The sequence below is a fragment of the Rhagoletis zephyria genome, unplaced genomic scaffold, assembly GCF_001687245.7.
Source record: "Rhagoletis zephyria isolate East Lansing unplaced genomic scaffold, Rhagoletis_zephyria_1.1 Rzeph_scaffold_04662, whole genome shotgun sequence".
In the NCBI taxonomy this organism is placed as follows: Eukaryota; Metazoa; Arthropoda; class Insecta; order Diptera; family Tephritidae; genus Rhagoletis; species Rhagoletis zephyria.
The window spans coordinates 3,302-28,691 of record NW_016161745.1 but is presented as its reverse complement, the minus strand read 5'-3'; the positions used below and the strand labels follow the sequence as shown (position 1 = coordinate 28,691).

The window sequence follows — 25,390 nt, the reverse complement described above, 5'->3', positions numbered from 1 at the left end:
ACTTTCAAAAATTTACTTTTCTTATGGAAATTTCACCCCAAACCATTGAAATGCAATTACCACTTGCCGGTAAAATAAATATTAATCCAGTAATTACAGTTTATTTGCAACTGTCCTGTATTCTAAGCAATCAAAAAGCTATAGCGCAGCGCATACCTTTCTACTACGTACTTGGTATTTTGATTTCGCTTTCAATGCTGAGCGCAGTTCAAATAATGCTTTGGTTTAAGTCACACGTATCCAGCGCGCTTTTGCAGCTAATCGTCAATGACTCCTTCGATGCGGTGACTCAACTTCGCCGACGCGATGCAATCGACCGGGTAATCGCGACCGTACATGCACAACGCGCCATACTCACGATCGCTTACTTCGGCGCCTTTAGCGATATAGAACCTTACATAACCGCGGCCAATACGACGCCCAAATTTGTAATAACTCAAGGCTGCAATGAGCCACTGGGCGCCGCTACGGTGGCGGATAAGTTTAGCAGCGACATATTTTACATTGCCGTCGGTCAACTGACGCGCAATCCCATGTGGCAACGCATGAACGATGTGCTGGCCGATAGACAGACGCGTGTGCGCGGTCTGTTTGTGGTGCCACGGCACGTGACTCGTCGGCAGGTGTACAGCAGTCAGGTGAGCGATCATTTTGAGTGGTGTTGGCGCAATGGTTTCATCAATGCGATGGTATTGGTGGATGATAATGCCGAAGAAAACAGCAAGAAAAAACCTTTCACTGTGTACGGCTATGATCGCTTTCCACAATTGCGCGTACGACAGATGCCGGTGCACGCGGCCTGGTTCAGCGATAAGCTGAAGAATTTCCACCGCAGCAGCGTGCGCACCACCTATCAGTTCGATCCACCGCGCGCTTTTCAACTGCAACCTTGGATGCAAAACAATTCCGAAATAGTTGGCTATGCGGCGGAAATGCTAATAGCGCTCGCTAAGACACACAATGCCACGCTGCAACTGGTAACTTGGAACAACTCGAGTCGTTACAATATTATGAGCGTTATTGATCAGATTCGACGCGGCGGTTTGGACATATCAATGAATTTGTATTTCTTCTATCCGGGCTTGCGTTTAAGTTATCCCATACGGATGCAGCCAATTTCTGTCTTAGTCCCATCTAGCGGTGAAATCGAGCGTTTCCGTTATTTCGTGCGCCCTTTTCAGACACACACGTGGTTCTGTTTTATTCTTGGCCTGCTCTACTTAAGTCTTATACGCCGCTTGTCGGATCGTATATCCTCCTATTGGAATCCGCAGGTGCGACCCAGCTTCGGACGCGGCTGCTTGGAAGTGTGGCGTTTGCTACTCTTTCTGCCCATCAACACGCCGTGCGATCGCAAATGCTTTCACTGGCACAGCGCCAGCACTTTAGTGCTCACAGCTTTACTTGGTTTCATGCTCACAAATCTTTACCAAGCTTCGCTCACCAGCTTCTTGGCTTCAGCCATATTTCGTCCACCTTGGAACACATTGGCCTCGTTGGTCGAGCACAATGTCAGTATAAATACTAACTTTAATGAAATAGAGGTCTTACGCAACAGCAGCAGTTTGTCTAAGGACTTCTTTCGACTGTTGATTCCGCGCGACCCCACGGAATTGAGGGACGAATTAATGGCATTAAAGCCGAACGCTTATACCGCCTGTGCAGATGTGGTGCACTTTGTGTTACTGCAGCAGGAACACATGGACCGAAAGCCTTTGCATGAGTGTGGAGAAAGTATTGCCACATTGCCGTTTGGATTTTTGCTGCCCAATCGGTCGCCCTACGAGCACTTAGTAAATCGGTTCATTTTGCGGGCGCAAGCCGCAGGCCTTACTATCAAATGGATTGAAAGCGCGAAAAGCGATGGGTTTCGTGCGGGTATACTGCGTAAGCGCAAACAAAAGCGACCNCTGTGGTTTTGCATTGGAGAATCTGTGTCATTTTGCGCAAAGCAAGAAGCTAATGCTGGTGCGTTATTGCTTGCGCTGTGCTTTGAGATTTTTAAAGAAATTTGATGTGTAAATTAGAGAACTTTTGAAAAAATAAAATCTGTACTTTAAGGCTATTAACAATACTTTAGTTATGTCGAATAAAGAATTATTAAATTAATAATAATAATAATAATAATAGATTGGCGTTTACACATTATTAAACTAATTAAGTTGATTTAAATTTACTATTCACACTGTGTGTCTTGTAATTTTACCCCTCGAAGCGCAACATCGTGAAGCTTATTGGTCTATGTATATACAGTGTGGTGTTGCAAACAGAAAAAGGCGGCTATATACTACCGAGAATTCAAAACTGCTGGATTTTCAGGACATATATAGCCAGAGGTTTCAATAATGTCCCCATCGAGGCAGTTTTCGAGGACCTGGACTCAGTCGGATTGCCAATCGGTTGAATCGCCATACAGTGGTTGATCATTGGGGTTCTACGCCGATGCCGAGGAAAACAAACTGGCATTCCTTGGGCAGGTGTTTAGTCTTCGTTGATGTGGCGCTCCCATCTCTGGTAGAGGACATTGAAATATTACTAAAAGGGAGGTGGCGCTCGAAGTGATTCCAGAGAAGACGGACTAGGTACGTTTTACATAAAGGTATTAGGTACCATCCTGGTCTGTTCCTAACCTAGGAAATAGCTGTATAACTGCTCGACCATGTAAAAGGTACCTTGGAGTTCTTAAGGACAGTAAATGGAGGTTGAATTTGAAAGAGAGGGTTAATACGGCCTGCCTTCTAGCCTGCAGGAAAACTCTCGTTAAAACATTGGGTCTTTGCTCTGGAATCTCGCATTGTATCTAAACCGAAGTAATTAGACCCAATAAGGACCCTCTCTCCTATAGGGCCCGAGCTCTTCCTTATGGTCGGAACTACCACAATCATGGAAGAACTAGGAAGGAGCCGAACATATTTTGAGAACAATACTGGCGTAATACGATAAGTCTATACAAGTCAATCATAAACTTCTTCAAAGAGAGGCGAAGGAAAATACAAGACACTGTGACGGGTCACTAAGAGGGCTTCTGTGATTCGATCGAGAAGACTCCATTACACTTGCCTTGCGAGTGCGAGGCCGTTGCAAGAAGACGGGAGAGGTACTTAGGCCAACTCTGGTCAAGTGTTGATTTCATACAATCGCTAAACCCTGGAGCTCTCTTCTAAATTTCTGGAATCTCTGGATTGGTTGAGTGTACAATAGACCTCTTGGTTTAAGATCTAATATTGACAGGGGTAATTTTACACTGGGAAGCACATCAGGCGTCCACACCTCCAGCGAAATAAGACATTGCAATGACTTAGCGTTAATATCTTGCAGTATAACTAATATCATACCTTGTTATTATCACGCAAAAACCAATTATATTATAAAACATCCAAATCTGGTGAGAATTCTGTATTACAATGCTCTTATACCCTAAGATTGTTCTATACCGAAAACAATATATCCCAGTTTTTTAATCAAAAAGTGTTTGGAGGTCGCTCAAAGCTCCCAAAAACTAATATTTAAGTACGAATTAATATAACGATTGATGTTGCTCTGGCCAAAATTAAGTAGTATTCCAAAAAAAGTTTCAAAAAATTACATAAAAGTCTCAAAAATATTCGAAATGCTCCAGAATAATAACCAAAGTAGAGTTCGAAGCACTTAGAAATAACAATTTCAAAAGTCCCGACATACCCGAAAAATCTAAAAACAGATAAAGTTCGAAATTTTCCGAAAAACCTCGAAAAATTCCAACTATTCCGAAAAATCACGAAAGTAGAACATAAAGAATAACGAATAACGAGAAAATCATTAAATTTCTTCAAGAAATCCAAGAGTCACGAAGCACAAAAAAAAAGAAAATAAAAAACAAATGACTTCAATACTCATATACGAATTTTGGAGTTAATTTCTTATCCAATAATCGGAACTAAACCACCCTTAGTGTACCAACTTTTTGATACAAAATAATTATTGAAAACGGTACACGAGTTCCAAAGCAATCCTCTAAAATACGTAAAAAAAAATATTCCGACAGATTTATAACACGCTAATTTTTAAGGCGGTTAAAAAAAATAATCCGCATTTCTTGCTTAAAGTAATAAAGTAAATATGTATATATGTACATACATATCCAGCTCTCAAGAAGAATCAAAAATAATATTCTCACCTGCAATGCAAAAAGACGTAACAACATCGTAAATGAAATGGAAAAAGTCGTGACAAATATTTTAATTTTTTTCCATAAAATGATGTGGGGAGTTGTAATTCGATGAAATCCATCATATAAAACAAAAAGTGAATTTTGAATCTTTTATTAGTTATGACTTTTTGTATTTCAACGATGATATACACCAACATATAAAAAAATGCTCATGAAATGGAAAATATATTTTCTTCTATCAAAATTTCTTAAATCACTTGGAAGTTCTCAGGAAGGAAATACTCTCCTTCCTGCATCGATTATTTTTATTTCGACTCGAAAATAGATTTTTTTTTTATTTCGATCTGGCATCACTATTTGCTAGTAGAAACGCTGCAGTCGAAAATCTTTTTGTGTGTGTAAGAAGCTAACATCGGCTTAAAGTGATATGTATGTTCAGAGCCAGCCAAAATCGCTAATCTGCATGGGTGTCTCTAATATACATATAACTGACCACCAAAAACTTTTTGCTAAAATCAACTAAACTTGAGTAATACTTCATTTATTTTATTTTAAATGGGAAATCAAACACATTTGTATGTATGTATGTAATCACAGCAGAAAATCGTCCAACAATATTCAATAATGAGTTGAGTGACCAGCGCTGCCATGAGTGTTGTGGTGATGTTGCTGGTGTCCATGTTCTACGCCAGCAGCCTGCTTCTGGCGCTGAGCTTGTACCTCGGGCAAATGCGATACATCAGCCAAAGTAAGGCCAAGCACGGCGAGCAATAAAGCGAAGAATACAAATAACTGCAAGTTAATGGAAATAGCGTTAGAAATTTGAAAATTTATCAAAAAAGCACTGTATTGAAAATTTGTAAGTTAAACTGGAAATGAAATGTATTTAAGAACAAAACTCACTTTCATTTTTGCTGAATACGACTGGACTAGTCAACTAACAACTGTGGCTCTTAGTGCTGAAGTCAATCCTTTTATACAAATGAGTTCGTCTAGAACATCTTGAGTAATAAATAGAGATATACATACATACATACATATGTATTTATATGCATACATAGATATGTAAATATATTCATTTATTTTGTGTGTATAAATGTGTATACTTTTTCTCACTTGGTCCCACAACCGTAATATCCGGTAGCTGTTGATGTTCAGTAGCTGATATTTGGTCTCTAGAACGTTTGTCATGTGGCTTCCGATGATTCTGGCGTGAGACAATATTAAAGATACATACGTACTAGCTGATACCCGTTCAGTAATAAGAAAATACTGGTTTCGAAATTATATTTTAATTTAATACAGTTATATATATATTTATCTTAATATGTAGACATGCGTGTATGTATGTATGTATGTTTGTTAGTCAGGCAGTTGATTGCGAGTGCGCATGTCCGAATTCTGCCAAAATTAATTCAAGTTTTGTTTGGCAGTTTTAATTAATTAGACAATAAACAGTGTCGCCTAATGATTTGCTTTCTTTTTATTTAAATATATTAAGAGCGAATAATAAAAAAAAGAACGTTTTTTTTCTTGTTAAGTGTTTATGAAATGTGATGTGATAATGTGATCAGCCGAAACCGGTTTGAAAACGCGAATGCGAATATCACATGTAAGTGTTTCTTACCAACAAACGGATAAGCCTCGATTTTTTTTATAGAAATTTATATACATATGCATATATTTGAAAAGTATGCCTATTCGTATTTCTTAAATTCCTACTCGTGTATGTGTGCACGTACTAATTATTTATACATACCCAGTGGATAATGGTAATGTTTGGGAATGCATAAAGTAATAGATAGCCCCTATAACCAAGACACGAAAAGATCTCTTTATGTATAAATAAAAATGATAAAAAAAATAACACCCGTGCCACTGGGTTTGAAACCGTGACCAACCACAGTTGGTAGTCGAACACGCATCCATTCGGCTATAGCAGCTGTTGAGATCACGTGAAAAAAGACATACAAACATATCTTAGTTAGTTCTCAAACCAAACGCGTACTTAGGACGATCTTGGTATATAGTAAAGGTAATGGTAGTGCTGATACTTATGATTAGCTATTCTTAGCTTATTTAGTAAAAGTAATGGAAGCAGTTATGGCGGTGGTAATGATAATGACATCGGTAATGGTAATGGGAATGGTGATGGTATTGATAATGTTAATTGTGTTGGTAATGGTAATAGTAGTTAATGGTAATGTTAATATGTAGTAGTGGAAATGGTAGCGGCAATTGTAATGGTAATGGCAATGGCAACTGCAGTGCTATTACTGACGGTAATAGTAATGGCAATAGTTATGGTAATGGTATTGGTAACGGAAATGGTAATGGTAGTTGTAATCATATGATAATGATAATAGCATTGGTAATGGTAACGATAACGGTAATGGTAATGAAATATTAATGCCAATAGCAGTGCTGTCACTAAATTAACCCCCTGCAACTGATGTGATAGTCTGGCAGACACCGAAGGTTCGACATTTTTTCCGAGCTTCAATACCATTCATTAATAAATACGCCCATTTTTCTTCATATAGCTCGTTTATATGACCAATTCTTTAATAAGATTTAAAAATATTGATCGAATTTCCTGTTTAAATCGAAAAAAAAGTTTATTAAAGAATATGGTCGTTTAAAGTACAAAACCGCGTAACTGAAATTTTTTGCCAAAAATTGGATTTGCTCACACAAGCTCTTGGCTCAATCCTTATCCATTCGTCCTGAAATATACTAGCCAGAAATGCGGTTGCTTTATAAAAAAGAGACTGGAAAAAATGCTTCACTTCGAAGCCCACGTCAAACCAGAATTCTTCTAAAAACCTATATACCCGCGTGCCATTATTTTAATTTTTAGCTGGATGAAAGTTCCAGGGGCATTTTCGATCACATTTTTCACACACTGTAGGGTTGGATGATGGCAAGGAATAAAACAAAATGTGTTAGTTTTTTTCAGTTCGAAAATTGTATTTGGTCCTTTAACATAAGTATCATTTTAATCACAAAAATCACTCAAAACTTTACTTTTTCTTTAACAGAGTAGACACAAGGGGGGCACTGTAGGTGACTGGAGCTACTGGAGCAACAGAAGCGAAACGGGCAACAGGAGCGCTGTAGACAGCCGGTGCAGCGTAGTTGGAGTAAGTGGCCACAGCTGGAGCGGAGTAAGCAGCATGCGAGTAGGTAGTGACAGCGGGTGCGGCGTAGGTCGAGTAAGCGGCGTAAGGAGAGGCAGCGTAGGTAGCATAGGCGGGCGCACCAACGGCCGAGTAGGTCAAAGGCGCCACCAAACCGGGATTAGCCTGGGCAACGGCGAAGAGGAGGGCCAAACAGATGAGGAACTGCGAAGAAGAAAACATAAAATAATGAATATTCATAAACTGTATAAAAATTTCACATATTTTGTTAGGATATTTTGCGTTTGTAGTTCACTTACTTTCATTTTGTGATAGTTTGTTGTTAATTGACTGCTGCGAGTTAACTGATGTCAATTATGAGTTCTCAGGCATAATTTATAGCAAAAATTTGGTATGTAAGTACATTTTTTACGCAATTATTTTCGCTTATACCAATACATTATTTATTTTATTTTTTATGTGTACATTATTAGTTATATATACATACTTACATTCTTATATCCGCAAGAACTCGCCCACACATTGTAGCTCATATTTAGCCTCAAGCGCAAAAAAAATTCTCTGTATACATATGTATGTACATTTGCTATCGACAATGGGTATTAATGCTTATTGTCACTGCCAGCCTGTTCCGCTTTATACAATTTTTTTAATTGCTGGAAATTTTGTCAAAGGGAAATTTTTTTACTGCTTGTTGCGAATGATATTGCAAAAAGGCAAGGCTGTCAAAATGTGTAAGTTCTAAAAATAAAAAGAGATTTTGTTAGATGGAATGCAGAAACATTTGGTAACTTGTAATCCTAAGTACCATATTTGTATTTAAAAATGGAAAGGCGAGGAAAAACCCAAGCAAAACGATTATAATTTAGAAGGTATTTTTTGTACGCTGTCATAACTTTGAAAAAACTTCCAGCAAGTTTATTTCGCTCATTGGGTTTTTACTTTCGATGTTTCTGAATAAAGTTTTACACCATCAAAATGTGTTTGAATAGAATTAAGACACGAGACGTGGATTTATGTGACTGTTTTCCATTACAAATTTGAATGTCTAGCTTACATTTGCAAATGACACGTGTGCTTCGAGGGCATAATCCTCAATGATACCACTGACCTCAAGGAGCGCTTCGCTCGGTGAAGTCCAAGGACCATTTACGGTTAACATCAATTCCCAGTTAAACATCGTTATCGACGTTACAGACTCAATGTTATATGCGTGGAGCTACTTTGGTAATCTTCAGAGCGCCAATCTGAACTGCTTGCATGACAAGAGAAAGACCCTTTACCGAAACACAATGGCTTCGAAACTAGAAAAAAATATCAAACACAAAAAGTTTAAATACAGTTTTAAGTTTTAAGAATTCGAACATGGGTCCATCGGCAAGGTTTATTTTCTACTGTTCAAACGTTCATATTGGGCTTCACTACAATTCAAAGTCCACATAAAAACATCCACACACTTCGCCACCTCAACAAACTTCTTTCTAGACCAGTGCCAGGCAGCCAGTAGCCTCGCGAGGCTATGTGCACTTTGTGTGCGTGTGTATTTTGCCTGGCACTGTTCTAGACGTAAGTGGGAGTCGAAGTTGCGTCCCCCAATGGGCCAACCTCGCCGCTAATTGCTTAGCTAAACACAACTTATCCAAACAGCCTCGCCCCTATTCGTTGATAAATACTGTGACCATATTTTTGAACTAAAAATAAAGGACAAACTTTCATATGGGCCATTTCCAAACGAGGTGCTATTTTTTTGTCCCCCCTTTTTAAATTCTTTTATGGTGGTAAAAACGAAAAAATAAAAAAAAACAGCATTATAATAAATACCAAATAACAAGCCACCAACAAAGCTTTTTTTTATTATTGTAAGCCGTTTTGGTTTCTTTGATATATTTTACCTATGCGGTAACATACATAAAAAAATATATTTCGACAAATTGATAACCTCTTCGTTTTTTTCAAGTCGGTTAAAAATATTTGTAGATTTTTACAACTATAATTTCTATATTATTCTCACTAGTTCTCTGCATTAAAATAAAAAACATTGTAGGGGTGAAACGTTTAACGCCTTCAAAATAGGGTTGCCAGATTTTGTATGCGCGAAATCAGTACATTAGACTTTTTCATGCTAAAAAAATCAGTACTTTTCAGTACATTTTTATTTAAAGCAAAATTATGAATGTAAGTAATAGAAAATAATTTAAAACGGCTGAGTTCTTGTTTTTAACAATATTTTGGTATAAAAATAAAGTATAGTTCATAAAAAGTAAAAGTGTTATTCATTTTAACATGAGTGTACACATCATTATACACAGGAGCCAATAAATTATTTTATATTTGTGACTTTTTGAGTAGCAATAATGAGATTATTCCCATTCCCATTTCCCATTTTCAGTGATTAAATAGTCAAAGAATTCTATACATCTTTTTTGAAAATTACTTTTAATTTGAAGCTCACTTTCAAAAATTTTAATTAGAAACCGGTTTCTCTATTTGCGCCAGGAAACAAACTTTATTCTTAAGATCCTCTAATACTGTGAAAAAGTACCACTTTTTAAGGAGTTCATCTATATTTCCTCATCGCTTAAATAATTTTTCAACTACGCAAAAACTGTGAAAGACTAAGAATTCGCTAAAAAGAGTATCTAACTCTAGGTCTTGCATGCAAAACTTGTTTACAAAGTCAGTAAATTGAGAAAAAGGAGTTGTACGTTATAGGCGAACGACATTCGAATATTGAAATTTATTGTTATTAAACTGAAAGTTATTTTCGAGATAACTAACAACAATCGCCAAAAATGTAAGCCTACTTTTTAAATAATTTAAGCTCCATCATGTTATCGCAACTGGTACGTAATGACCCGGCGATATGCCCATAAAACGATTGATCTTTTTGTTGTATTAATTTCTTGGGCATATCAAACATTATCTAAATCATGTCAACTATAATTAAATTATTTTCTTCTTATTTTTTACAATACAGTTTAAGGAAGTTGCAACGTTATGTAAAAACCTTAAGAAAATACTAAAGTATGTATTTTGTTTGAATAGAAAATTCAGTACAAATCAGTACAAATTTTGGAAAAATCAGGACATTAGCGAACTGATTGANCATGCATTTTGTTTGAATAGAAAATTCAGTACAAATCAGTACAAATTTTGGAAAAATCAGGACATTAGCGAACTGATTGAAGAAATGAATAAAATCAGTACCAGAGTTGAAAAATCAGTACTGTACGAATAAAATCAGTACGTCTGGCAACCGTACTTCAAAGTTGCAGTTAGTATTTTCTGCACACAAAGCACTTATTTACTGTGTGCCTCATAAAATTAAAGACATTCCATCAAACAACTTTTAATTGTGTCCCAATCCTCTGCTGGCAGTCTTTTAATATTTAGATCTTTCACAAGAACACTCTTACATGGTAAAAAGTAACTGACCAAAATAGCACACATGTTTAAGCTTCCGTGATTGGAGCAGTCTGAGTACATTGTTGTTCCTTTTATTATTTCAAAGTTTAAGGTTACCATGCGTTAATTTTTAAAATGCATTAATTAGGCCAACTGATAAAAGTTTTATATATCAGAGAGAGGACTTTAAAAAAAATAGATAAAGTCAAAGGACAGCACCCTAGAAGAAAGTACTGGCATTTGAAAGAAAGTACGCTTAGTCACCGTGTTGATAAACCACAACAAAAAATCCTTCAGGCGCTGAAAGAGTTTTCTTGACAGAGTGTTATTCAATTTTAGGTTAGAAAAACTTAACTAATAAGAAAACTTCCGACGACGGACAGAATATTTCAACACATATGTAGCTCTGTTCATCAGTTCGCAGACTGGCTTTAAGGTTCAAAATGAAGTTTTGCTTTGTTAGATTTCGTCTAAAATGAGCTAAAAAAGCATATTTTCCTTCTTACAAGGGCACGCCAATACGAGTCCAAGTTAGAAGCCATATTAGAGTCTTGGTTGACTGGTATCAGAATCATATTCATGGGGGAAAAATATTCATTTTAGACTCATAAATTCTGAGCACTCAGAAAATGGTTTAAAGGTACCTTCACTACACATATTAATAGAAGAGCCATATAACGAATATGGTTTTTTTATAGAATGAACTATGTTTTTATAAAAAATAATTATAATTAAATAATACAAAAATAAATAGTCGAAACTGGTAAATATAGATATGGGTGTCGTATAGTTGCCATTAGCACTATCACCGGATACAAGTCAAAACATTTTTTGTCCATTCGTGGGAATATTTTTTTTTATGTATGTTACAGCTAACACTGGACTTTTCAACCGCTTTCCATAATTATTATTTTTTTTATCGGAAAAGCGGTACCTCATGGTTAGTCCCTTACTCATTTGGTTTAGTTGCGGTCCTTGGATCACAAAGAAACTAACGGTACTCATATATTTGGCAGCGCATATTTTTAACTCAGTTCTGAAGTCGGTTGTGAGTTTTTTTTATTACCTGTTTAAACTAGCCTAAGAAAATAAACTACAAAGTGAATTTCGTCTTTCAGTATTTTATTATCATTTGGTTTTATTCGCTTTAATTCTCATTGTTCAAAAAAAAATTCAAGTGTTTACTTCTTCAACAGTGTGGACACAAGGGGGGCGCTGTAAGTGACTGGACCAACAGAAGCGAAACGGGCAACAGGAGCGCTGTAGACAGCCGGTGCAGCGTAGTTGGAGTAAGTGGCCACAGCTGGTGCAGAGTAAGCAGCATGCGAGTAGGTAGTGACAGCGGGTGCAGCGTAGGTCGAGTAAGCGGCATAAGGAGAGGCAGCATAAGGAGAGGCGGCGTAGGTGGCATAGGCGGGTGCACCAACGGCCGAGTAGGTCAAAGGTGCGACCAAACCGGGATTAGCCTGGGCAACGGCGAAGAGGAGGGCCAAACAGATGAGGAACTGCGAGGAAGAAAGCAGAAAATAATGAATATAAAAAATTTGATAAAAATAGCAAATATTTTGCTAGGATATTTGCGTTTGTAGTTCACTTACTTTCATTTTGTGATAGTTTGTTGTTAATTGACTGCTGCGAGTTAACTGATGCCAAATACAATTTACGTTGGCTAATTTATACAAAAATTATTGATGTAATTGCTCTCAAATTATTATGGAAATTTTAGAATAACGAAGTGTACCTATGAGCAACATAAGTGCCACTTCACATATGTCGATACTTTATACATACAAACATGAAACGCATAAACATACATACATGTATATGAAACAATTAAAAAAAACCATTTGCCATGGTACTTAATCGCACATTGCTTGTAAAATTCTATCATGACGCCCAAATCAGCAGCGGACATTCTTTACATTTTAGCCAATTATGTTTTAGTTCAGAACTGGTTTTTTGGGTTAGATCGAAAAGTAGCTTTTCTCCTACATGTGCTACGTACGGATTTTATAATTTTTATTTTTTTTTTTCATCGCGACAATGCGCCGACTTGCTAACGCGGATGTGTTTGCTGATTTTGAATAATGGAAATTCTGTACCACATTTTTTTCGATAATGGTCTCCTACGCCATAACACAATTGGCTTGATAATCCCAGAGACATGTCGAATGCTTATTATTTGTTGCTCTCGATTAGGGCAAAACAGACACAGGTAAAAGTACCCACATACGTACATATCTACGCACATACATACATAAAAGTATCAGTAACATTTTATTGAATAAATGTTATGGGTGTCTTAAGCATTCATTGAATGCTTATCAAAATAATGACAAACATAAATCGCGTCACGTTTGCCCAGACGCTTTGACAGAAATAGCAGACACATATATGTACATACATACATACATACAAAATACTCATACAACTGCTTATTTGTTTGTGAGCGTTGTGCATTCACGAAAATCGAAAGAAAGCAAGAAATAATCGGGTAAATGACTTGTTAATTTTCATGTTCTTGGTGTGGTATAAACAAATTAATGCGATTGAATCGATAACGGGCTTTGAGCACTGAAAACTGGTCCCACACATTTCGAGGGTAAATTATTTTGATAATTATTAAAATATAAGTAATTTTTTAAGCAAAAAACAAAACTGACTTCAATTCTCATATAAAAAAAATATATATATATATGTATATGTAAATATTACATGATCCAATGATCGGATCTGAATCAGATTAGTATTGGACTACCTCTGGGACACTAATTTTTATGCATAAAAAAAACAATATAAAAAATATTCCGACGAACTGATAACCTTCTCCTTTTTTGGAAGTCGGTTAAAAATTAAATTATTGCTTCAGTTTAAATTTCACCATTTTCTTATATAAAAGTAGTTAATAATAATTAAGAAATCACGTGAATATAATAAGGAAATAAAAATTTAAGTAATTTAATAAAATAACAAGTAAAGAAGTATAAGTTCGGGCGAAAACCGAACCTTATATACCCGGCGCAGGTATCAAATATCGTCGTTTCAACTTTCTCTGAACTACCTATGCATGATAAGTAGGGGTGCTTAATCGATTTCAAACGTGTTCGGTAATATGCAGAGTTAGACTTAATGATATAATTGAACCTAGTTAGGTACAAATCGATTAAGTAGTTAGCGAGGTACACCTTTGTAGTTATAAGTGGGCGATACTACGTCCAATTCCTAAATGTCCATAGAAGTTAATTATGTCAAGGAAATTGTTTTAACTATTAACTTGTAGTAAATTAGCGTATTCAGTTATTAAAATATCGGAGTTTTCGTATTTCTGAAATTTACCGTTATACGGGAAGCGGGTGTAATTTTAGCCCGATTTGAATAATTTTCAACAAATTGCTTTTCCGTACCAAGGTTGTTTATTAAGTGCACCGAGTTTGGTAGAAATTTATAAATCGATTACCGAGATACACATTTGTGGTCATAAGTGGGCGGCGCCACGCCCATAATCCAAAAATTTATAATATTCTAAGTGTTGATAAGTGGTTATTATAATCATCGATTTTAAGTGAATTAGCTCCAGTATTTACCGATTTATCGCAGTTTACGTGTTTCTGTAAATAACCGTTATATGGCAGATGGGCGTGTTTATTGCCCGATTTCAAAGATTTTCAAAAAATTTTTTAGTTAGGCCCTAGGCAAAGCTCGTACCGAGTTTGGTACGGATTGGTGAAGCGGCTACTGAGATGCGGCATTTCATCGTAAGTGGGCGGGATCACGCCCATTTTCCAAAAATTTAATAACACTATTATTTTCAACCAAAATTATACTTCACATACTAATCTTCCGCAAAATCTCTCTCTCTCGAATACTCCAAGAGCCGCCTCATCGGATGTTGTCATTGTCCTAGCTTCTGCGCCATATACCAACACAGGCATGATGAGTGACTTATAGAGTGTGGCTTACGTACGTCGAGAGAGGACTTTACTCCTGAATTGCCTACTCAGTCCAAAGTAGCGCTTGTTGGCAAGAGTGATTCTGCGTTGGATCTCCATGCTGAGATTATTATCGTTGGTTGTTAATGCTGGTTCCAACGCAAGCGAAATTCTCTACTTTCTTGAAATTAAAATTGCCAACAGTGACGTAGGTGCCAACGAGCGAATACACTGACTGTTTGTCTGTTGAAAAGACATACATACTTCGTCTTGTCCTCGTTTACCGCCAGACCCATTCGCTTTGCTTTATGTAGTGTTTAATTGAAACTTTAAGTAATGCCGTGATGGAAAATCAGGTAAGATCTAACCTGGCCTATCGCTAGCCTCCCAAAAACAGCGTTAGCTGAGATTTCCAAGCCAAGTGTAAGGTGTACTTTGTGCGTCCCGATGCTCCCAAGGCCAGAAAGATCCTAGTTTTCACCTAGCGCTTGCTGAGCTGACAAGAGCCTAAATGGTAGAATGTCGCTGAGTCCCGGAACACAAATACGAAAATCTTCTGATGCGATAGAGCGAGAATGCCTGATACATTCAAGCGCAGCGGTCAGGGCGCTGATAGCCGTCTGGCTTTCGGATTATATAGGTGTTCACGCTTCAGCAGTGAGTCTACCGCTTCGTTATTGGTAGCTATTTTCGACTGAAAGGCACCGTAGCAGTGCAGAAGCTCCCACCATAAGAGACCTCCACCAATCCCATCTCAAAGTTTTAATCCATCCGTAAAAAAGCCTCTTCTTCCAGTTAGCCCGCTCCACCCAGTCATCCCTGGAGGGAATATAGGTAGAGAAAGAGTAACTGAGAGCCATTTCGGAGGCGCAGTAATTTGTATGATCCGGAATTAAATATAAGACGATTACAGCCCTAGAGTGTCCAGTTTTCGAGCCACACAGTTTCCCTGAGCCTTAAAGCAGTTATTGCTGCGACAGTTCTGCCTGTAATATCTAAGGGCATTATGTTTAGCATGACGTTAAACGCCATTGTAGGAGTGGTTATTACTGCCCTACCAGCAACAATTTGGCAATAGGGTGCACGCGCTCTAGTCGTTTAGCTATTGTAGCCTATTCCTGTGAATTCCACTAAGGGAAATATGATTAACTATGGCTTCATAAAGTCAATAATGAACTTTGGGCTCCCGCCACATCGCATAACAATAGCTCCCCTGCAGCAGTATAAGCCAACCGACGCCATTCTAGCAATTTCATTAATCTTTGGCTTCTACGATAGCTTAAGTACTTGATTCTGTTAGAAAGCTGCAGGCTGACTTCGGTGATCGAAGGAAGAGTCACATCAGGGATCTTGTGCTTCCTGGTAATCAACACCACTTCCGTTTTGCTGGGGTTGACTGCGAGGCCGCTGTTAGCCGCCCTTTTCTCCAGTTAAAGAGTTAAAATATTCTACGAAGTAATGACTTGCTAAATTTTACAAATGGCCACTGACAAATATTATATGTTACATTGTATAATTTACCTTTAATCCACTGTAAAAACCTGTTATGAATTGGAGAAATATACTTTTCGAATGTTCAAAACATGCAAAGTCTCCAAGGTTTAAGCATAACATGATTGAGTCCCCATTATCTGCTTCACTGTACATTGTTATGATTTTGCACCACTTTTTTGAATCTAAAAGTATAGAAGTACATGTCTATTTTCATAAATTTAAAAAGTCTTAGATTTATAAGTTAATCGAAAACTAGGCCAGTTTTCCGAATAAGACAAATGTAAAAAAATAATTTAGTCCGAAGCTATTTACTTATTTATTAAAGAATGTTTTCCTTTCGTAATCACAAATGTAATCCATTGGAAAATGAATTTCTAAAATTGGAATTTTCTTTTTTTTCTAATTCATTCTGTGTACAATGCCTCAGTAAAAGCCTAGCTTTAGTTTTCAAACGAAATGTCGCCTCAAGCGGAACCAACCGTTTCTGAATGAATACATATGTAACGGGTGATTTTTTTGAGGTTAGGATTTTCATGCATTAGTATTTGACAGATCACGTGGGATTTCAGACATGGTGTCAAAGAGAAAGATGCTCAGTATGCTTTGACATTTCATCATGAATAGACTTACTAACGAGCAACGCTTGCAAATCATTGAATTTTATTACCAAAATCAGTGTTCGGTTCGCTTTACGTCCGATTTATGGTCTACATAATCGACCAAGTGAGCAAACAATTAATGCGATTGTGACCAAGTTTCGCACTCAGTTTACTTTATTGGACATTAAACCAACCACACGAATGCGTACAGTGCGTACAGAAGAGAATATTGCGTCTGTTTCTGAGAGTGTTGCTGAAGACCGTGAAATGTCGATTCGTCGCCGTTCGCAGCAATTGGGTTTGCGAAACACATTTCGAACCGAACACTGATTTTGGTAATAAAATTCAATGATTTGCAAGCGTTGCTCGTTAGTAAGTCTATTCATGATGAAATGTCAAAGCATACTGAGCATCTTTCTCTTTGACACCATGTCTGAAATCCCACGTGATCTGTCAAATACTAATGCATGAAAATCCTAACCTCAAAAAAATCACCCGTTATCTATGTAGATACGAGTGTGTATGTATGTGTGAACATTTAATTCAGTGCTTACGGCTATTCAAAATCGTAGGCGTATTCTTATTCCCCAATCTACACGAACAAATTTGATTTGCTTTGCAATGTGATTTTGCTATAAATTATGCTTGAGAACTCATAATTGATATCAGTTAAGTCGCAGCAGCCAATTAACAACAAACTACTATAACAAAATGAAAGTAAGTTATAACAAAGTACAAAATATTTGAACATTTTTATTCCCTATTTTCTTCCTTGCAGTTCCTTATCTGTTTGGCTCTCCTCTTCGCCGTTGCCCAGGCTAATCCCGGTTTGGTGGCGCCTTTGACCTACTCGGCCGCTGCTGTGCCCGCCTATGCCACCTACGTCGCCTCTCCTTATGCTGCCTCTCCTTATGCCGCTTACTCGACCTACTCCGCACCCGCTGTCACTACCTACTCGCATGCTGCTTACGCTGCACCAGCTGTGGCCAGTTACTCTCATTATGCTGCTCCATCTGTATACGGTGCTCCAGTCGCCTACTCCGCACCAGTTGTGTCCACTTTGTTGAAGAAGAAGTAAATTTTTAAGACTCGTTGATGAATTTGGAATATTTAGAAAAAATGCTTAGAATAAAGGATAGTTTGATTTTAACACAGCAATAAATAATTTAGAATTTTATTCATTTATTTATGTGGGCTTCACAAGTAGACCACTTTTGTCGATACAAAAAAACTATACTCTATGCTTTTCCTTCCCTCTGAAAAGCTTAAAGTCCAACTCCCAAGAAAAATTGCAAGAAATATTTTTCATTATTTCTGTTGCTTGAAAAAGGGCTGTACTTTTGCTGTAAATTTCCTTGTAGAAATTTATATACGAGCATTTTTCCGAGAGCTTCAAACTGATTTGCGAAAACTTCTTTTCCATTTCTTATGTGTAATTTTATATGATTTTTTCGTTTTTCGTGGGAGCTGGAAACAGTCCTTACGGAGGAAAAATTAAACCACAAATTTTCGCTTCAATCGATTTTGTTTTTTGTAAAACATTCACGCCTTTAGTTTAATTTTCTTCTCTGTATTTTTTAGGATTTTCGAAAGATTTTTGCGCAGGGACTCTGACTAATATTCTATGGGAACCAACCCGGTTGCTGCTCATCCCTTTCGAATATTACTTTGAGTAGTGTATAATTTAATAAGGCTGAACAGGCCTTTCATGGACCCATGGAATATATTCAGTTCAGCTCTAATGAATCCAAAATGGAAAACAAAGTCGAAGGAGGAGTGTATAGGGAACAATGTTGCCAGATTCTACACAGATTTTTAGACAAGCTTGCACTTGTTTAAATTCCTAAGTAAATTTTTAAGCCAATAAATGACGATGAAGAAGCAGCGTTTCCTAATTAAAAAAAAATTAATTCAGCTGTACTTTGCATTCCACGCGTCACAGAAAATCTTGAAAGAAAAATTCTGCAACAAAAATTTACAAAGCAACTTACAAAAAATAATAAAACTAAATTTGATTAAAAAAAAAACTGTACGTTTTTGAAGGTTACAACTTTTTTGGTCGAAAATACAGCTTTTCCAGAAATTTTACAGTTTTTTGAAAAAAATCTGTTAACGCTGATTAGGTATCACTAGGAGTACAAAAGTCATTCCACCTACCGTCCCATTTTAGCCACCTTCAAGCCGAAGTATATTGGACTTTGCCGAATGTTTAAAGACAGAAGCAATCGGTTGAATGAAATATCTGCATTTGATCAGACAGCCGGGTGGTTCTAAAAGCTAAGAATTCTGTCATAGTAATAGGAAAGTGTAGTGAAGTGCCGCAGATTACTAAACATGATGGCAGAGCAGTTCACTCTTTACCTGGTATGGATACCGGTATAACATGCAATGAGATGGCGGACGAGCTTGTCACTTTCGCCGTCTTGGCAGAGCTTTGGCAAGCCGCTCGCTACCTGCAAGCTCAATATGAAAAATTTTTTCTACTCAGATAAGGGGATATAGTTGAAACTTGCAACGCACACAAACATTTTGTGCGCAAAATGAGACTTGAAGAGATCGAGGAAGCTCCGTATGATGTGCTACGAATCTGTTGCCCGGAGGGTTAAAGTTTAGACTTTTTGATGCAAATTTATAATAATTTGTTTTGTTGAATATAATTTATAATAATAATAATAATAAAAAATTTTATAATACGCCATTTTATGTTCAAAATTATTTTAAATATATCTCTTGCCTTAGAAGACCTATAGTACAATTCAGCAACAAGACTATTCATAACACATTTTAGCCCACTAGCTACTACTAGAAGGGGTCTTTTTGACCCGTTTCGAAAAAATTGCACTTAACGGTTTAAACTGTTAAACAAAAATGATAAACAGAAAACTTAGCCCTCTGCAAGAAAGAAGTTTTGAAGGAAGGCAGCACAATCGTTTTGGGGTTTAACTGCGATGTCTATGTAAATACTAACTTCGGGGCAAAACTCAGTTGACGTCCTGAAGTTACGTTTGCTTGTTTTTTAGGTAACGGCGGCTTCACAACTCCAGCGAGTCCTGCAAACCAAATTTTCATTTCCTGCCACTGGCCCTCCGATATTGAAAAATAATTGAAAGCCATGCAACAAATCGACAATTTAGCGCGTCTTGACCTTAAATTGACCGTACAACATTTTTAGCTTTCTTGGCCGAAAATATAGTAAACTGATTTTACCTTTTTTACTTAACAATATATTTCAGGTCCTTTAACAATGCAGCGTAGGTAACAAAACCAAATCATTCACAAAACTATGTACATATATTTATTTCTTTAACAGAGTCGAAATAACAGGAGCGCTATAGGCAATTGGAGCGACTGAGGCAACTCGTACAGCTGGAGCCACGGCAGCAATACGAGCAACTGGAGCGCTGTATACAGCTGGAGCAGCATAGTGCGAGTAAGTGGCCACAGCTGGAGCGGCGTAAGCCGAGTAGGCGGCATAGGGAGCAGCAGGATAAGTGGCAACCGCAGGCACAGCCGAGTAGGTCAGAGGAGCCACCAAACCGGGATTGGCCTGGGCCACAGCGAAGAGGAGAGCCAAGCAGATGAGGAACTGTTGCAAAGGAAAAGAGCCAAAACTTTTTAACTGCTAAAATTAGTTCAATTAAATTTGTACTTACTTTCATTTTTTTTTTTAGAGTAGGTTTGTGTTTTTGATTTGTTAACAATTGGTGTAGGACTGATGTCTGCTTTAGCTTGACTGCGTCGATTTATAGTAAATTTAGCTACATATATTTGACAACAAAAATAAAATCATAAGATGAAACTACTACAAATCTAACATACGTTTACAGAATGAAGTGCGGCTCAAATTTTATTGTGAATTTGTACGCTTGTATGTAATTATTTATTAATATTAGGTGAGTCAACTTATTAATATTTAGCTCTTAAATATATATGTACGTAGTTTTTCTTCTAATGAACCATAACAAATCAAATAATACAATACTGTTGACAACTGTCACATTCGTTCTGCTGTTAATACGAGTACATTGTTGCCAAATATATGTATGTATGTATATGTCATTTAAGTCCAAAACCAATGTACTGCCTGCTCGTTATTAGTTAATAATGTTATGGAGCTCATTGCTGGTGCCACTGATTGCAGATTGATTACTTGCTGCCGGAAGTGCGACCGTGTAGAATCAAGTTCATACATACATACTTATGTATATTAGAGTGTCTCACCAAAAAATGTTGCGGCTGTTCCACCGGAATAATAAAATTTATTGAAGTGAAACTTCTTTAGCGGAAGTTAGTTTTTTTTGGGAGTAAATTGGCAAATTCAACGGAAAATGCACAAGGAAATGGTGCAACAGAAATTGCACACGGAAGTTGGATACGGAAATGGTTGGAACGGAATCAAGTGCTTCTTGAGTGTATGCACATGGTATTAATTTAACAAAAACTTGCTAATAAAAGGTTTACGAATAACACTTAGAAAGAGACCAAAACAAGAATGAAAGAAGTGAGTACGTACATATGTAGATAAAGGAAAGGATAAAAGCAAAGCCAAAAACAAAGATGTGTAAAGATAAAACCAAAAATGAAGATCAAGGTAAATTTAAACACTTTACTTATATAAGGGCAAAGGTGAAGGAAAATATATAGAAGAAGAAAATGATAAACTTAAAATTAAAAACAAAGACAAATATAAAGAAAAATATAACCTTAAGCAAAGGCAGATGTATGTATGTACGTGAATAAATATATATGTAAATAAAGAAATTAATAAATATGTATATTGGTAATGAGACAAACTAGATATGTAACGTAAGTCTCACTTTTTCAGTGTGGTCCAGGCACAATTACTTTTTGATATTTAGAGTCGGTTTTAAAATGTATTATTATAATTTATTATTTATAAATTTATTATTTATTTTACTACAAATTTTGTTCTGAAAAAAATGTGTCTGAAGGGCAGATAAATTTTACAAACCCACTTGAGAAACGGCACTTAAAAATCTTAATATGTTCTCTAAATATTTTGTCGGAAGTCTTAAAATCAAATAAATTTTATAAGTCCGCTGGAAAACCCGTACCTATTTTTTTTGTAGATATGGAGAGTGATGCACCCTAATGTACATACGTATGTACATGCATAAGGACAAGCAGCATAATTAACACAAATTGTTACTTCTTGCGTAAAATGTTGCCAGCGACAATTTGGTTTCTTTGATCTGCATAAGCGAAATCATTTGATGTACTTATGTGAAACCATTTAACAATTTAACAGTTCTTCATATGAAATGCGCAAAAACGCATATGTACATAAGTACAGAAGCAGGAAATAAACGCAAATAAATTGGGCCATTACCGGTTTGCAAAGTTGTAATTGTTGTACTTGCTTCTCTATGCTAATTTCCAATAGAATTTGCTTAAATCAAAAAAATATCCTCAAAGTGTGGGTGAATTATTGCTCTAAGGTAGTGCAAAAATGTTTTAGCTATAAATAGCATTTGCACCGAGTACAGCGATATCAGTTTGCCGACATTCGTCATAAAGTATTAAACTACAAAAACCAATAAAACCATAAATCAAAATGAAAGTAAGTAGCAATAAACTCGGAAAGTTTTTACAGTTTACCAGTGTTAAATAGTTTACTAACTCAACGTTATTAAATTTTACTTATCCTTTTCGTTTTAGTTCCTCATTTGCTTGGCTCTTTTGTTCGCTGTTGCCCAGGCTAATCCTGGTTTTGTAGCTCCTTTGACTTACTCCGCAGTGCCAACTGTTGCCACTTACGCTGCTGCTCCTTATGCCGCCTACTCTGCCTATGCCGCTCCAGCTGTGGCCACTTATTCACACTATGCAGCTCCAGCTGTCTACAGCGCTCCAGTTGCTCGTGTTGCTGCCGTTGCTCCAGCTTACCGAGTTGCCTCAGTCGCTCCAGTTGCATATGCAGCGCCTGTTGTGTCGACTCTCTTGAAGAAATAAGCTGTTATACGATTTTCCTGGAAATGCTGTAGTTGAAGAACCTGATTAAAAATAGTTATGAGAAATAAAAATCGTTGTATAATTTTAGTTTAGTTGTTTCGAGATCATATCTATCCATCATCCGTTTTTTGTAGTACGTTTGCGCTCAAAATGCATTCAACTAAATGATGAACTACTGAAGTATTCTTTAGTATCTACAGCCTACTAGTATTTTAATAAATTCAGGCTTGCTATTATTTTCCAACTGCGGTTGTCCCTCGACAGGCAGTAACGAACCAATTTCTGCCATTGAAAAAAATTTCTCATGAAGACCATTTTCCGTTCGCAGGAGCCATAAAAGTGTACCTCTTTTTTGTGTGACATCAAGGCGCACGCCTTGCCTGCCGAGATGCTGCCGATTTAAATTGAACTATATCCCGCTTCATGAAAATAAAAATCAGTTCTCCTTCCCCAAGCGAATTGTGAATAAAAGAAATGATTTCTTATCCGAATTAATTTTCTTCTACTTCTTATTCTTGATTGTCAAATGACGCCAATTGGAAACGCCAAATGAGGCCAAGTCTCTCCACCTGGCATATCCAACGGAGACGAGGCCTTCCACCTGCACCACCAGCGGGTACCAAATCGAACGCTCACACATCTGAACCATTCGCATACGTTCGAACAATATGTTGTAGCCAGCGAAGCCTATGTTTCTTATTTTTCGGCTCAATTCGGTCCAAAAACCTTCCGCAGAAAGATTATCTGAAAGCCTTCAACCATACATCAGAACGGGCATGACATATTGTAGATTTACTAAGTCTAAAGCTACACCGATAAGGTCTGATCAGCTTGTGGACGGTGGAGTTTAGCCTTTCACATAATACGCTCGAAAGGTTTATTCCGAGGTAGTTGACGCATAGGTCGGCGTAACCTTTCTTTTACATATATTGGGTCGACCACATTTGAATTCGAGTCGTCAAATATGCGAACATATTCTGCATCGGAGTTGATGCGTGAACCTCATTGACTTCTTGCCGCCGTATTTGAAAAGATCAACTGGCAGGCCGCTAGCTCCAGCAGCTTTGTTTTTCAGAACTGAAAACCACCGACTCCGCCGTCATCGACTGAAGGCTCGGGTTAACCCTCTTCACTCTTATCACTGCTATTACAATTCAGCAGGTTATAGGAGTGCCAAGTTGAGTACATTCTGGACATCAGTCACCAAGTTGCCGTTCTACTCTTAAAATAATTCTCTCCGGTATTAAAACCTTCATTCAACTCATGAGTTACAAAACATTCAGATACAATTTTCGTGCACTACTTCTATCGAGCAAGATGTCATGCTCTTCGCACGTATGTATTTTAGCTTCTTTTTTCATCTTTCGAATTTTACGTCCATTTTATTTTCTCAATACCCTGAAGCTCTTCCATACGGTTTGCGCAGCGCTCGATCAATGCTTATTTATCATCCTCTTTTCGGCTTATTTTCTGGCCGAAATCCAACAACTTTCTTGCCGTCGGTACTGTGTGAAAGTACCACTGAGAGTCTAGTAACGAAGTTAACGGCTGTTTCTTGTAATTACAGCTTTTGGAAGTCGAGCTTTGCTTGCGTTGCTACGCTCGCATTTGTTGCCGCGCAAAGACGTTAACGAATCTCAACTGTTAACTGTATCGGTCTGTTATGCGAGTCAATGTATTGTTCGTAAGTCTAAAAACTGGAAGCCATTCATCTATCACAATTTGTCGAAATGGTTTCTCATTTTTCATTCCGAAAAGAGGATTGACCTTCTTATGGTGGAACTTAGTGCATGTTTCCGGCCTCAGGAAAGTTGATAAGTCACAGTCCGTTATGCAACGTTTCGTCGTGGAGGCTAAAATTTTACGAGGGTGGGACCACAGATCCCTTCTTACCCACCCTGTTATTGAAATTGCTTAGCACGATTTTCCATCGCGCTCGAAGAGCTGATAGAAGCGAGCTTTGGTCGGCTCCACCTTCTCTATGAAAATAATGTCACAATTAACAATTTTACTAAAAAAAATATTTCTACCCAAAGTGAAAGCTTTCATATCACTGTAATCCCTACTTATAAGGAATCGGATTTTAAATGCAAATGTTTAAGATTATAATCCCTCAAATAATCCCTCAAAAACGTCCCCTTTCAAGTGCGTTTTTGGGAAGTATGATTTTGATATCTTGAGCCGCAGATATTTAAATACAAGTATTTTCTGCAGTTATAATTTTATTTGAAACATTTCAGTCAGTTGTCATTGGTCTCTCGGATCTACTTCGAAATGATACTATTAAGCCCATACACTGATTGCCAACTAAGCTGCTGTAGGTTTGGCTGCTGCGAGTTCAGTTGCTGCCAACTCGGCTGCGGCCAGCTCAGCTGCTGTAAGTTCGGCTGCTGCCAGCTCGGCTGCTGTCTGTTTTGTTGCTGCGGGTTCAGTTGCTGCCAACTCGGTTGCCGTCTGTTTGGTTGCTGCCAACTCGGTTGTTGCCTGTTTAGTTGCTGCCAACTCGGTTGCTGTCCATTTGGCTGCTGCGAGTTCAGTTCCTGTCCATTCGGCTGCTGTCCATTCGACTGCTGTCTATTCGGCTGTTGCCTATTCGGCTGCTGTCTATTCGGCTGTTGCCTATTCGGCTGCTGTCCATTTGGCTGCTGGCCGAAAGTCTGAGGCAGCGCCAAATTTCTCGGTTGTCCGCTCAACGCCTGCGGC

General features: G+C 37.5%; 3 protein-coding genes across 3 annotated transcripts; 2 read left to right on the top strand and 1 right to left on the bottom strand.

Annotated features, from left to right (window-relative positions):
• Nucleotides 1–11,876: 11,876 nt before the first annotated feature.
• LOC108371042 (cuticle protein 16.5-like) lies at nt 11,877–12,299 on the bottom strand. The gene is made up of 2 exons (XM_017626530.1): nt 12,294–12,299; nt 11,877–12,200 (listed from the first exon to the last, which is right to left on the bottom strand). Exons 1-2 carry the CDS (start codon nt 12,297–12,299, stop codon nt 11,877–11,879), a joined length of 330 nt encoding a protein of 109 aa, XP_017482019.1.
• Nucleotides 12,300–17,428: 5,129 nt separating this feature from the next.
• On the top strand, nt 17,429–17,795 carry LOC108371041 (cuticle protein 12.5-like). The gene is made up of 2 exons (XM_017626529.1): nt 17,429–17,434; nt 17,496–17,795. The coding sequence occupies exons 1-2, from the start codon at nt 17,429–17,431 to the stop codon at nt 17,793–17,795; spliced, it is 306 nt and encodes a 101-aa protein (XP_017482018.1).
• Nucleotides 17,796–22,209: 4,414 nt separating this feature from the next.
• On the top strand, nt 22,210–22,687 carry LOC108371043 (cuticle protein 12.5-like). The gene is made up of 2 exons (XM_017626532.1): nt 22,210–22,298; nt 22,397–22,687. Exons 1-2 carry the CDS (start codon nt 22,293–22,295, stop codon nt 22,685–22,687), a joined length of 297 nt encoding a protein of 98 aa, XP_017482021.1. The 5' UTR covers nt 22,210–22,292.
• The last annotated feature ends 2,703 nt before the right edge of the window (nt 22,688–25,390 follow it).